At 39.0% G+C, this 14521-nt stretch overlaps 1 protein-coding gene across 5 annotated transcripts in view; it reads right to left on the bottom strand.

Annotated features, from left to right (window-relative positions):
- Positions 1 to 14521, bottom strand: part of znf423 (zinc finger protein 423) — a 283900-nt gene that overhangs the window by 83922 nt on the left and 185457 nt on the right. For all 5 annotated transcript variants that reach the window (XM_057835817.1, XM_057835819.1, XM_057835820.1 and 2 more), the window contains one exon: positions 10499 to 10614. In XM_057835817.1, the coding sequence (XP_057691800.1) occupies positions 10499 to 10614 (116 nt within the window). The remainder of the gene's footprint in view (positions 1 to 10498; positions 10615 to 14521) is intronic.

Here is a 14521-nt window from a genome sequence, read left to right as displayed (position 1 = left end):
TAAATAAATGCTTAGCGGCAAGGCGAAGACGTTAACGGTGAGATAGCGCTGTGCAGTCGAGTTGAGGACAGCCACATTGTTGGATGTGTGTGAGAACTTTCCTTTGTGTGCGTCCATGACCAAACGTAAGTACTGATGCTTTTCTTCACAGAAAGTTTTTGGGTGTTTACCTCAGAATCGCTGCATTCTTAACAATACGCACTAGCGCAGAACCGCAAAGTTGCATTTTTGGATAGGATGCAACATCTAACAGAACACCAATCCAGTACAAATATTTAAGCTAGTTTTACGAACAGGTCAGTACTGACTCGAATTTGAAATTGAATATGCAGATGAATCTGAATCAGTGTTAATGTGGATAAAATAATTGCTGTATGTGGTTCTAGATTGAGTCTATCAATAATAGCTTGCAGAAATTATTGGGGAGAAGAAAGAACAGAACAACAAAAATTTTTTTGAACGATGAACTTTAGTTAAAAATTTTGAATAATGAACTATGAACTGAACATTTCTTTTTAAACCTTGTGAACTGCAATTTGAACTAGTTCATGTAGAAAATGAATTTCCCCAACACTGTATGAGTGTGTATATACAGGGTTGGACAAAATAATAGAAACACCTTGAAAAAATCAACAAGAAAAAAAATCATTTAATATGGTGTAGGTCCGCCTTTTGCAGCAATTGCAGCCTCAATTCTCCAAGGTAATTGATTCATACAATTTGTGAATTGTTTCTAAGGGAATTTTAAGCCATTCTTCAGTTTGAATACCCTTTAACTCTTTCAGAGGTGATGGCTGTGGAAATCGACATCTTAATTGAATCTATAAAACTGACCGTTAATGCTCAATAATGTTGAGGTCTGGGGATTGTGCCGGCCATACGAGACGCTCAACTTCATTAGAATGTTCCTCATGTTATTCTTTAACAATTATGTTCAATGATTATGATGCCAAAATGTTAGGTGTTTCCATTATTTTATCCAACCCCTGTATGACAAAATGCCATGAATTCAAAACTGTGGAAAAACATTCTGGGCAATTAACAATGATCTAATATCAAAGGGCCATTTAAGGACTTTCACCCGCCAAAGCAGTCCAACATTTAAATGGCCAAAGGAAGACAAAAATATAATTAATTGCACATTTCTTTTTCTGTTAAAAAACAGAATAATAAATGGATATTTGATAGGCCTAAAACTCTAAAAAAAGTTTAGCGAAAATATGTGGGTGAATTATGTAAAGACTAGCACATTATATTATATACAGTAAATAAGTATTTAGTCAACCACCAATTGTGCAAGTTCTCCTACTTGAAAAGATTAGAGAGGCCTGTAATTGTCATGGGTAAACCTCAACCATGAGTGACAGAATGTGGGGGAAAAAAAACAGAAAACCACATTGTTTGATTTTTAAAGAATGTATTTCCAAATTACAGTGGAAAATAAGTATTTGGTCACCTACAAACAAGCAAGATTTCTGGCTGTCAAAGAGGTCTAACGTCTTCTAACAAGGTCTAACGAGGCTCCACTCATTACCTGTACTTACGGCACCTGTTTTAACTAATTATCGGTATAAAAGACAACTTTCCACAACCTCAGTCAGTCACACTCCAAACTTCACTATGGCCAAGACCAAAGAGCTGTCGAAGGACAACAGTCACAAAATTGCAGAACTGCACCAGGCTGGGAAGACTGAATCTGCAATAGGTAAAACGCTTGGTGTAAAGAAATCAACTGTGGGAGCAATTATTAGAAAATGGAAGACATACAAGACCACTGATAATCTCCCTCGATCTGGGGCTCCATGCAAGATCTCATCTCGTGGCGTCAAAATGATAACAAGAACGGTGAGCAAAAATCCCAGAACCACACGGGGGGACCTAGTAAATGACTAACAGAGAGCTTGGACCACAGTAACAAAGGCTACTATCAGTAACACAATGCCCGGCCAGGGACTCAAATCCTGCACTGCCAGATGTGTCCCACTGCTGAAGCCAGCATGTCCAGGCCCGTCTGCGGTTCGCTAGAGAGCATTTGGATGATCCAGAAGAGGACTGGGAAAATGTGTTATGGTCAGATGAAACCAGGTTCTCGTGTTTGGGGGAGAAAGAATACTGAATTGCATCCGAAGAACACCATACCCACTGTGCAGCATGGAGGTGGAAACATTATGCCTTGGGGCTGTTTTTCTGCAAAGGAACCAGGACGACTGATCCGTGTAAAGGAAAGAATGAACGGGGCCATGTATCGAGAGATTTGGAGTGAAAATCTCCTTCCATCAGCAAGGGCATTGAAGATGACACGTGGCTGGGTCTTTCAGCATGTCAATGATCCCCAAACACACAGCCAGGGCAACAAAGGACTGGCTTCGTAAGAAGCATTTCAAGGTCCCGGAGTGGCCTAGCCAGTCTCCAAAACTACACCCCATAGAAAATCTGTGGAGGGAGTTGAAAGTCCATGTTGCCCAACAACAGCCCCAAAACATCACTGCTCTAGAGGAGATCTGCATGGAGGAATGGACCACAGCACCAGCAAAAGTGTGTGAAAAGCTTGTGAAGAGTTACAGAAAACGTTTGGCCTCCGTTATTGCCAACAAAGGGTATATAACAAAGTATTGACCTTTGGTATTGATCAAGTACTCATTTTCCACCATAATTTGCAAATAAATCAAATAATGTGATTTTCTTTTTTTTTTTTTTTCACATTCTGTCTCTCATGGTTGAGGTTTACCCATGTTGACAATTACAGGCCTGTCTAATATTTTCAAGTGGGAGAACTTGCAAATTTAGTGGTTGACTAAATACTTATTTGCTCCACTGTATTTGCACAAACACCTGTGATAAAATATAAAAGTTTTATACAGTTTTGTTACTGTAATCTCATTACTTTCGTTCAGTAACGAGCAATCTAAGGCGTTCATCTTTCCAAAAAAGTAATCTAATTAAAGTTAATTTCCTTAGTGCCTGCGCGTTACTATTTTGTTGTTGCCTCACAATGTATGTAGAATGAAGAATACTGTAGTCATGTACGAAGAGCATTTCGAATGGAAATTGTTGCTCCTGACATCACATGTTACGTTTTCCCATCGGTATAAAAAATAAATAAATAAATAAAAACAAAAAATGGGTATTACAATGTACTACAATGCTGTCTGAGCACTGTTTGGTGTCTGCGGAGGCGGCCAACAACATAGCCTGGCTACCTCGTCAGGACCCTAACAAGAGGCAAGAGAGATATCACAAACGGCTGCATTTGTTCACTGGAAATACAGACATTACTTCACATTTCTGTCCAATAAAGATGACAAAAATATCTCCGTGTGTTGCGAACTTTGCACTGACTCAAAAAAACTGTCGACCGCTAAAAACTCCAGATCCTATTCAAGGAACCACTTGGAATCACAGCACAAAGCGACAATACTCGAAACAAAATCTACAGGTAACGAGACAGCCAGCACTTCTACAGTTTATAATCAGCCTTTAAGTACATTTTATAGTTACAGTTTGTAACCAGTGGTGAAAGTGGCTAGAATTTCTTGGCGGAACTCCCCGACGTGAAGGTCGCCACGGAGCATGAAATTTTGTTTATTTATTTATTTATTTATTTTTGGGGGGTGGGGGGTGCAAACCTCTTAAACTACTGAAATGCAAAGAAAGCTGTTTTAGCACAGTTATTTCTATAACACATACAAAAACTGATTTTTATTCAAATTTGTATTTTTTTTCAATGATTTGCAAAATAAACGTTAACAAAAACAGCAATAACCCCAACCTACATCTCCTAATTTTTATTTTAACTCATTTCTTCACATACGAAATGCCAAATTTTAATTACTTAAGAAAATAGGATATAGATTAAAATTGAAGTTAATGTATACATTGACTTTTTTTTAATAGTAAAGATATAAGTAACATACATTCAGAAAAATAAGTACAAATGACTTATATTATGCAGAGTGAAATGGAATATATTTTGAAGATCGCGCAAACATTGACTTTTTAAAATCATAAGGAAATGAATAAATAGCCTAACATAAATGAACAAATATAAGTCCAAAGTGCACATTGACAGCTAAGATGTTCTGAACCTCCCCATCAGGGTAAATAAAACTAAATATGATAAATAAGCCTCCTCAACTCTTTCGTTGCTCTTAATGATTTGATCCATTATATGTTGCATTACCCTTTTTTTGTTGCATTAATTCAACAAGCTTTTTTTGCTGTTCCAGAAAAATGCACATTGGAACCAATCAGAGCTAACCATCTCTGGTGATCACATGTCAGCATGTCAGCCAATTGAACGGATAATTGAGTCCAGGCGTTTTGCTTTGCTGCGTGCATTCGCACACTGACGTGACTCATCATCGTCAGACTCAGAAAACTGCAGCAGCTGGGGAAACCTCCATGCCGTCCGTGGAATAAAATCAATCAATAATAAATATTGGTGGAAACAGATTACGCTACACAAGCCCTTTATTATGCTTGTTGTTAACACTTGTGTATGTAAATCTGATGTTGGGAGATTGTTTTCTTCTTGGAGCTGAAATGCATGTGTGGCAGCTTAGCATTTTTTTTGTTTTTTTACATAGCGTTTTGACAGTTGCTGTCATATTTTCGGAATCAAAGCACCGTGTACCGGAACAGCATTCCGGCCCTGAATCTTATACCGGAACTACGTTCCTGACCGTTCTGGCCAACTTTCACCCCAGTTTGTAACTATAGGCAGAGTCTGACTTTTGTGGGACGGGCGGGGTGCCAAACATGTTGATGACCCTGAAACAAAAGTCAAAAGTTTGGACACACCTCATCATTTGTGCGTTTCATATATTTTCACTACTATTTACATTGTAAATTTTCACGGAAGGTATCAAAGCTATGAATGAACATGTGGAATTATGTACGTACCGTGAAATAACTGAAAACAGGTTTTATATTCTACATTCTTCAAAGTATCCACCCATGAGGTGTGTCCAAACTTTTGGCCTGTACTGTGTATATATATACATCTTGACACTGTTCGTGTTCAATCCTCGGTTCAAGCTCAGTTGTTGTTGGTAGCTTTTGAAAGCTTAGGTTTAAAAGAAAGGTTTTAAGAAAGAAAGGTTTTAAAGAAATTCTAAATGTCCACCTTGCCTCCTTAGGTGTAGTTTTGGCTCAGCAAAGCAAAGGACCATCTGTAATGTGCTAGTCACATGATCTGTTCAACAAATAATTCTTATCCATTATGAAATGCTTCGTAGAATCGTTGTTCATTTCATTAGTTTTTGTTGTTTGCGTCACAACTTTTATAGACAACATTTTAATGGCTAGGTCTTTATTTCAAAGGGGAAGTTCAGAATTTTTGACATTAGGCTTAATCTTCGAGTTAGTGGGGGTTTAATTAGTTGCTGGAGTTGATTTCAACAAATTCCGTGCAGTTTGTCAGTTACTTGTTAGTTTCAGGGCTCCGGAGTGGCGAAGCTAGCGCGAGTCAGTGGTGGTTGAAACGAACTCCATCGACTAATTAAACCACCGCTAACGCGAAGATCAAGCTTATGTGAAAAATTCAATTACATGTGATGAAATTTTTCTGTTCTCATTCTTATGTTGACGCAGCAAAGAGAAAAATTGGTAAAAAAGTAACTGACAGATTACTTTTAAAGTAACTTAGTTACTTTGAAAATTAAGTAATCTGTAAAAAATTAGATTATCTGTACTTTTTTTGAGGGCTAAACAGTAAACAGTAATTAAATTACTTTTTCAAGCAAACTGTGATAACACTGGTTTTATGACATGAGCTGGATTCTACCTAGAATTGTAGCAAATAGTATTTTTGATTATGGTATGTAATGAATGAATGGTTTAACTATTGACACCTTTTACATCTTTCCATTGAAATGATTTCACAGTTCACATACAATTAAAATCACTTTAAAGTGGACCTTTTTAAGAAAGAAAAAACATACCTTATAAGGTAAAACTGCATGTAATTGTTGGATACATGCTGCTGACCAACTCCTGGCCAAAGTCACCAGGGATAGGCTACAGCATACCTGCCACTGCAAATCAGGGCAACAGGCCAGCTAACTCAATAATTGTTGCTTGTACAAAAATACTGGACTTATGTAGACTTTCTCAGACACTTATTTAAAATAAAATAAATAGAATGCCAAACGACCATTGATATGATTGCGAATAAGAGTGTGACAATATCTCGATACAGCGATAAATCGCGATATTTTGCAACCTGATTGGTTATCGATATGCTCCCGCCAAGTATCGATACTTTTATTTGACATAATGGCCATTGGATGATGTAAACTGCTCAATGTTTGTTGAGCAATTCCTTGGCGGTCCACTAGGGGCACTCAAGAATGGCGGTGAAGGTAAAGTGCGCACATGTCGTCTAGAGAAGAAGAGAGGAAGTTCCAAGTGGGTTGGAAAAAATAAGAAAGCTTCGTGGGAACGGTGGAGGAAAAAGTGACAAAAATATTGCTACAAATCACACATGTGGACACACTTTAGATTTTACACCAACAAGAAAGGAAGTAAGGTGAACAAGGACTTTGCTGTATCCAAGAATTGTCTAACAAAAATAAGGTTTACTGGCAGCTGGTGATGAAGTGGACACGGATTTCTTCACTGCTTCGCTTTCATCACTTGAGGTAAGAAAGTTTTGCAATGTAATTGAATTTTTAATTTACATGTATTATTTTGATGGCATTTGGTGTTGAGTGATATAAAATAAACCAGGACCCTAAACTGGATGAAAATGAATATCGAACAAGGCTGCATAAATTTACTGATTAATTTGATATTATTTGAGAACCACTTTCCATCTAGTTTACTACACAAACTGTTATTACTGCCATTTTGATGCAATAATCTATAAAAATGGTTTGAATAGCTTCCAAGATATAGAAGATGATGTGCATGATAATTAATGTAGCCTACATATTAAAAATAGGTATTTACTGCATTTTTAATTTCTATCCATTCAATTCATATTTTTTAAATTCACTCAATACTTCCAACACACACAAAAAAATTAGGATTTCAGCTCAAAAGCTATTACGTACCTAATATTTTTTGTTTTATTTTGTTGTTTTTAAGGTGAGGAAAATTGTGAGTCTGACATCTCAAATGCTGAAACAGATGGTGGAAGTGCTCAAACCAATGGTTTTGGCAACAAAGATCATATACGAAGAAAAGACCCACCAATTTTATCTTTGCCTCACTCCAAGCTCAACTGCTGACTGACACCGACAGCACTGTTTTTTTTAATTTTTTTTTTTTTAAAGATTATAAACTTTAAAGAAATTAAGGGTGCCATTCATCATGATCTCTCAAAGAGATATCAGTGGTTGTGGTTTGTTTCCTCTATATGTGCAGGTACACAATTAGCAGTAAATTCATATTTTACAGCAATGTTGCACAGAAAAGGTGTCACTGTTTAATAAATGACTTAAAAAGATATTTCAAAATAGAAAAAGTACTGTTTTTTTTTTCTCGTTTCAACAGTTATATCGTAGAATATCATGTATCAAATTTCTGACCAATATATCGATGATCGCTGCATCGTGATATCGTGAGATAATCGTTATCATGAGCTTTGTATCGCGAATCGTATCGGATCGTGAGGTGCCCTCAGGTTCCCACTCCTAATTGTGAAGTCTAAATTTTTCATATGGCGCTCTATAGTCTCATTAGATAGTGTATGTGTATATACAAGCTTTGGCCTTTCAGTGCAAAAACATCACGTTTTTTAATTGCATCTAAATCCATTGTTGTGTGTGAATGCAAAACTATAATATTCAACACCGCTGGGATGCAGCTCAGGTGGAGAGACACAACACACGTGTGTGGCAAACTATCTCCCCATCCATTCATTCACTGACCAGGAATCCACCCATCTAGTGTTTATGCAATATTAACAAGCGCTAAAGGAGAACAACAGATACTGAAAAATCAAGAAGAGGTTTGACCGTGGAGGTTTGCTGATGGAAGGATGAAGGCAGAACAGCACCCCCCGGAGGCCAAACTACGGAACGTGATTGTGAAAAAAATGTTACATTGACAGGCAGAAAGCAGGAAAAAAAAAAAAAAAACAACAAAAAAACGAGGGGGAAGAAAGCTTGGGATTAAATGAGATAGAGAAGGACCTCGCTGATCAGGGCCACAGCATTTCTTATTTACTCACACTCTCTCAGTCCCCCACACAAACACCCATGCACAAAGACACACAGTAAAACATCTCTTATTTACAAGCTTACGTCTGCACTATTTATGTGGCACCAGGGAGTGGCACAGAGGAGAGGAAGAGAGGAGAGGGGCTAAAATATGCATAGGGGCTGCTTCTTCTGGGACGCATGGGGGGAGTCAGCAAGCGAGAGGCAGGAAGACAAAAACGTGAAGCAGAAAAGACCGGAAGAGTGAACAAGTTCGATAGGCAATATGAGGGTATGACAAGAAACAGGACTTTGTATGAAAAATTAGGGACAGAGTTGGGAGCATGAAAACGAGGGAGGAAGAGTGCATTATGCAGCGATGTGTCCGTTCTACAATGACCCCTGGGTGTGTGTGTGTGTGTGTGCACGAGTGTGTGTGAGCGAGATAGAGGATGACTTGGTGAGCTGGACACCATATAAACCCTCTGAGAGCTTGAAAGAGGCCAAAGCTTCTTTTTCTGAGCTCGCCAAGCAGCCGTCTTCATCCATCCGCACCTCATTAAAACACACACACAAATACCTCCATTTTACACACACACACACACACACACACACTATAAACACTAGCGGTGGCATTAACCTCGTTGGTAGGCGCTCTTCATCTCCGCCAGTCGGCCTTTTCTGTCAAAGCCCACTTAGAGAGCCCTCCTGTGGGATGATGGAGCAGTGGCACGGCTGACTAAGGCTAGTTATCACAAATGTACAAACGCACACTTGGAATGGGCACTAAAGAGTTAATAAGGTGGATACAGCCCCAAGTACCGCAGCCAAATGGGAGAGAAACAGTCTTAGTTGGATGCCCCCCCCCCCCCCCCCCCCACACACACACACACACAAAAATCTTTCACAGCCTTAAAAAGTCTTTCGTTTCTTGATATGGGCATAATTAATGGAGCAATGCAATTTTAGTTGCTAGGGTAGATGTACTTAATCCTGACTGATCAATACATCACTGGCATGGAAGATCTTCAACTGAAATAGATTGGACAGCTATCGCCGTCAATGGCAGCGGCACACTTGGAATTCACAGTAGAGTAGACGTAGACATTACTACACCTGTCCTCGTGTAAAAACAAACATTGAAAGACGTACAAACACATTTTTGGCACTGAATGAGTTAAAAATAATACTTACGTTCTTATATTTAGTGTAGTTTCATCATTTGTTTTGCTTGGTAAATCCTTCATAAATGACAATATTTGAATAATTTAACAATAATGAACAAGTTAATGTTTGGAAAATGTCTTAGTTTATTTACCTCGCTAAATCAATGAACAAATTATTATTATTATTATTATTTTAATGACAATAATGATAATGTAAATCCTCCATTATTAATTCAATCATTTTAAGGCTCATCATTTCCATAAATGAGGAGTTAACTGTCACTGTGTGAGATTAAGACAAATGACAGTGTCTGAGTTGTGTCTGAGTGGACATTAACCGACAGGGTCCAACAGTCATCCTGCTGTTAAATGGACTGGCAGACCATATGCCAGCACCTTCAGTCCTACATCACTGCTACTTTGTGCCTTGTGGCTGCATGTATGTCTAAATGTTGTATCTATAAATAAGTCAATAGCCAATGAGTCAAAAATGGTCAACTTTAATTTATTTATGAAGTGGATCAGGCAGTGAGTATGGTTGCTTTTAATGCTTCTGAGATAGAATTACCGTAAATGCTGAGTTCAAGAAAAGTCAAAAATGATAGATTGCAGTCATTCCTTCAACGCAAACGTTGAAGATTAGTTGGTATTTTACTTGGTATTTAACCAAGCAGATTGATTATTTTTGCAAACTAAAAATGAGAGCAGCGGTTGTGTCACAGAATTCATAAAAAACTTTTGCAATGGGACCTTTAAATTGTGTTTTGTTTATTCTGCATCAATTATTAATTCTTTCATCTGTGCGCTGCAAACAAAATGCTCATATTTATCATAGTTTGCAAATAAAACCACTGAATACATTTGGTATAAAAGCCGTTGTGTAGAGTTTGCCATTTTTGTCCAACATTAAGATGCAGATTGTAGAAGGACACTTTTTCAGCTTTTGATCAGCAAGGGGGAAACAGGCCCGATATGGTCGACGGATTTATCAGCTCACTGTTCTGGTGTGAGATGACTAATTACATGATGAAATAAACACTTTTAAACTAACCAGACTACAGCTTGCTTATAACATAAGACTCTGGCTGCTGCTAAAGCTAAAACTGAGTTTTCAGTTGCTGTTGCCCTCATTCACACCTGATGACAGGTGATGACAGTCCCCAAAAGTGTGTGATGCAGCCAGCCTACCTGCAGTTCAGTCTGAAAGAAGAACTTCTGAGGACACTGCGAACAGTCATAAATCTTGTCTTCTTGACCGTGGACCGCAAAGATGTGCTGCTGCAACTTGTTGGCCTGTACAAATACTGGAGGAGGAAGAAGATACCTTAAACACTGAAGCAGAAATATATAGATGAAAAACAGCAACAGTAAAATTAGGGGGGAAAACAGTACCGTATTTTTCGGACTATAAGTCGCAGTTTTTTTTTCATAGTAATGCTGGGGGTGCGACTTATACTCAGGAGCGACTTATGTGTGAAATTATTAACACATTATGATATCATTTCACATGTTATTTTGGTGTTTTGGAGTGACACTGATGGTTCGGTAAACTTGTTAGCATGTTCTTTATGCTACAGTTGTCTGAATAACTCTTAATAGCTATGGCCACGTTCGCGTTCGGCCTTTGCTTTTGAGGGCGCACTCGCATTTTTTTACACGAAGAGGAGAGCTCACACGCCAGAAGAAGACCGACAGCTGCGCAGCGTCTCAGCGAGTGGGCGAGAGAGAGAGAGAGAAACACGGCTGCGAACCTACGTTCATTGTTTATGCTTGTAAAATATCTCTACAGAGGCAACACCTGTGTGTATCATCTTCTCTGTTGTTGTTGTGTGTTTTCCACCCGCGATTGGACACTTAGAGCCAGCTGTGTGGTTGTTTGAATGATTTGCTAATGCTAGCGAACGCATGCTAACCGTTTGTGTCTTTGCTGTAATAGCAGCTAATTATAATTTTTTTACGTTGATTCGAACCTGTTTGGTATCGAGGACGAAATTGATTTGTATTATTTCTATTTTTAGTAGTGTTGCACCGATACCATTTTTTGGCCCCGATACCGATACCTGGCTGTGCAGTATCGGCCGATACCGATACCATACCGATACCACCCCGTTTATATATATATATATATATATAATTTTTTTTTTTCCCCCAAGAGCTACATAAATGGATGTGAAATCATTGCTATCAAGGCTTTGTCAGGCTGTTGCTTACCTTTGCAAAATAGGAAAAAGACTAGTACAAAGTATAATACTAGCCCAACAGTAAGAAAGTAAAAATAAGTTCATAATAATAAACTCTGAATGAACTGAGTAAACTTTTTTAAACCTCTCAAAGGCCAAACAGTGCAACTTTCATGAAATTATTGTCACGTTCTGCTGCTGGTTAGATTGTGCTTTGTTGCTGGGCTGTTAGTGGGGGCGTTCCTGACGTCGCACCTGAATCCAAAGTAGGCTCATCAACGCTGCATTTAAGCACGGGTGAGCTCAGAGAAGGCTGCCGAGATATTTGCTTTACTGATCGCCATTTGACATCTCGCACTATAGTCTCGCTACATTTGCTTGTTACGCCCCTGCATTGGGTTTTTTCTGTGAGTGTGCTGCACTCGTTTGTAACCTCTACCCTGTGCAGGTATTTGAGTGTTTTAATTTTGGCTTTTTGGCTCGCTGCCTATCGTCTTAGTTAACCTTCGAGTTCGTAGTATTGAGCTTCGTCGACCTGCTGTCACGGACTCCTTTTGTTATTTCTACGATCCCGCGATCACGTGTTATTTTTTGTTTGCAATCATTAAACCCTTGTACGTATCCCCCGCTTGTTGTCCGCTTCGAGGTCCAACCTTGTTTCCGCATTTGCGGACGCTAACAATTATAAGTAATAATAATTGACCACAGCATCCCGTCTCTCTATTAGCCTCCTTTTTTCCGGAGGGGGGCAGTCCCTTATTTCTATTTCTGAAAGGTGGCAACCCTACTTTGGTAACAGTTCCCAAATTACTGCAGCATTTCTTTAAGTAAAAGACAAAGTAAAGTTGACGTAGTGAACTGACCAGAGATTGGTGCACCGGTCTAGCGCCCTTCCTCTGGATAGCAGTCCTGCTCTTGCAGGCTCAAACTCGTTGTGTTCGTTCACGTTTCGTCTTCAAATGTTTTATCAGGTTCGAGGTATTGAAACTGGCCGATTTAACTCCACATCTCGAAACTTTCAGGCTGCAAATCTTGCATGCAGCCATTGATTTTAATTGACGGGATTTCTATTTTGGAATATTTCCCGACCGCCGCCATGTTGGCGCCACCAAGCGGCCTTGTCATTGGTCAGGAGTGGCTATTGGCCCGTTCTCATTGGTCTGGAGCAGGCCAATAGCGATAGCTGCTTGGTGTTCACGTGTCATGACATAACACAGAGACAGAGTGTAGTGAGCGCCAGGAGAAAAAAAAGGCTGCGGTCAAATGTTATAATAATGGACCGGTAAATGGTATCGGTGCCGTCTTTGTTGGTACTCGCCGATACCGATTCCACCATTTCGGGCTGGATCGGCGCCCCCTGCCGATACTAGTATCGGTATCGGTGCATCTTTAATTTTTAGTTTCACTTTTCAAATGATGGTGTCATAACGATGGCCAAAATAAAGTCAGCAAATTATATGGACGTCCAGCATCGTCATTTGGGAGTTTAGCTCGCTGTATAGCCAGGACCGAGCAGTAGCGTCCTGGTGAGAACAGTATATTCGCATTTCGTTGTTCATGCATCATGTAACATTATCAAACTGTACACTTATTCAGTATGTTGTTCTCTATTGTATTTTTATATAAAATTGCCTCTCAAGATGACATATCTGTTTGATGTGTTGGATTTTATCAAGTACATTTCCCCCAAAAATGCGACTTATACTCCGGTGTGACTTATATGTTTTTTTTTTCCTCTTCGTTGGGCATTTTATGACTGGTGCAACTTATACTCAAGTGCGACTTATAGTCCGAAAAATATGGTATTTTATTCAAGTTTAATAAGATCAGAAGTATCAAAATATTTTGTAAACAACTATTTGAACAGGCATCTACATGGTGGAAATGCTGCACTGTGTGACCTCTAGTCTCACAACCATTAGCTCTCATTTATGCACTGAGGAGCTAAATGGCTGGTACAAAAAATAGCAATGTAACAGTACGAATCACACGATTAAAGGAAACGTCAAGTAATGGTAGCGTATGGGAGAGCAGAAAAAAGGAGGAAGCGAGGGAAATAAGCAGAGAAAACAAAAAGAGCTATCCTCAGAAGACCTTGTGATATTTATCAATAAATTATCTCTTCTTTTTAACTTCTGCACAAGGGTTGTTTCATAGGGTTTTGTTTTAAATCGGTACTTCTTTTGTTCGCCTTTTGTTTCAGTAAACTTCTGGTTTCCACTGAGTTGTGTATGTGTTGAATTATTAAGACCTCCCCATAGGAGACGTGGCCATTTTACTAATTCATGGGCCACTGAGGAATAGAGTAAAAGTTTAAAGCATAGCTGTGCACCTTGGGAGGGACACACAACACCAGACTCAACTCAACAACTGGGGAAGGCTAAGCGAGATGAAGTGACATGGAGAGCAAGTGCACGGAGGGTGTGCGTGGTTAGAGAAGTCAACCCATTTCCTCCATTTGTTTCTATCTATTATCCATGTCAAGGGTCTTTGTTTTTATTGTTTTAAGGATCCCAACTGTGGAGGCCATTGTAAAGATTACACAGGAATAGGTCCAGGTGACGCGATGCACGATTGCGGCGATTTAGTATCTGCAACAAATCAAACAGCTACAAAGGGAAAGGCTACACTTGCATCCCAGCGGAAAGAGACTTGTTTAATAAATTGAAAAAACACAGAATTTTAATTTTCTTAAGTGAAGCAGCAAGAAAAAAAAGAATATATAGGATGCAGTGTTTCTAGGAAGTGACTTGTGGGGCAAGATGGGGCAAGATAATTTATCAATGTCGGTATTATTTTAGATAATCAAATGCAAGTATCCCATATTGCCTGCCCTTCCTTGTGATGTCAGTAATACCCAATATTGACATGGGTTGTGCTTGAGTCGGTGTGTATTTTCGTGGGTATAACTGACGTCATAATACGGTTATGCTTGTAAGCGCTGAATTTTTTTGCATTTCAACATTTTTTGTATTATCAGAAGTCTGCGAAATGTCTCCATTTTGCACACATAAAAACTGAGCAACTTCTT

This window comes from Corythoichthys intestinalis, chromosome 5, assembly GCF_030265065.1.
Source record: "Corythoichthys intestinalis isolate RoL2023-P3 chromosome 5, ASM3026506v1, whole genome shotgun sequence".
Lineage (NCBI taxonomy): Eukaryota > Metazoa > Chordata > Actinopteri > Syngnathiformes > Syngnathidae > Corythoichthys > Corythoichthys intestinalis.
This window is presented reverse-complemented; position numbering and strand designations above follow the sequence as displayed.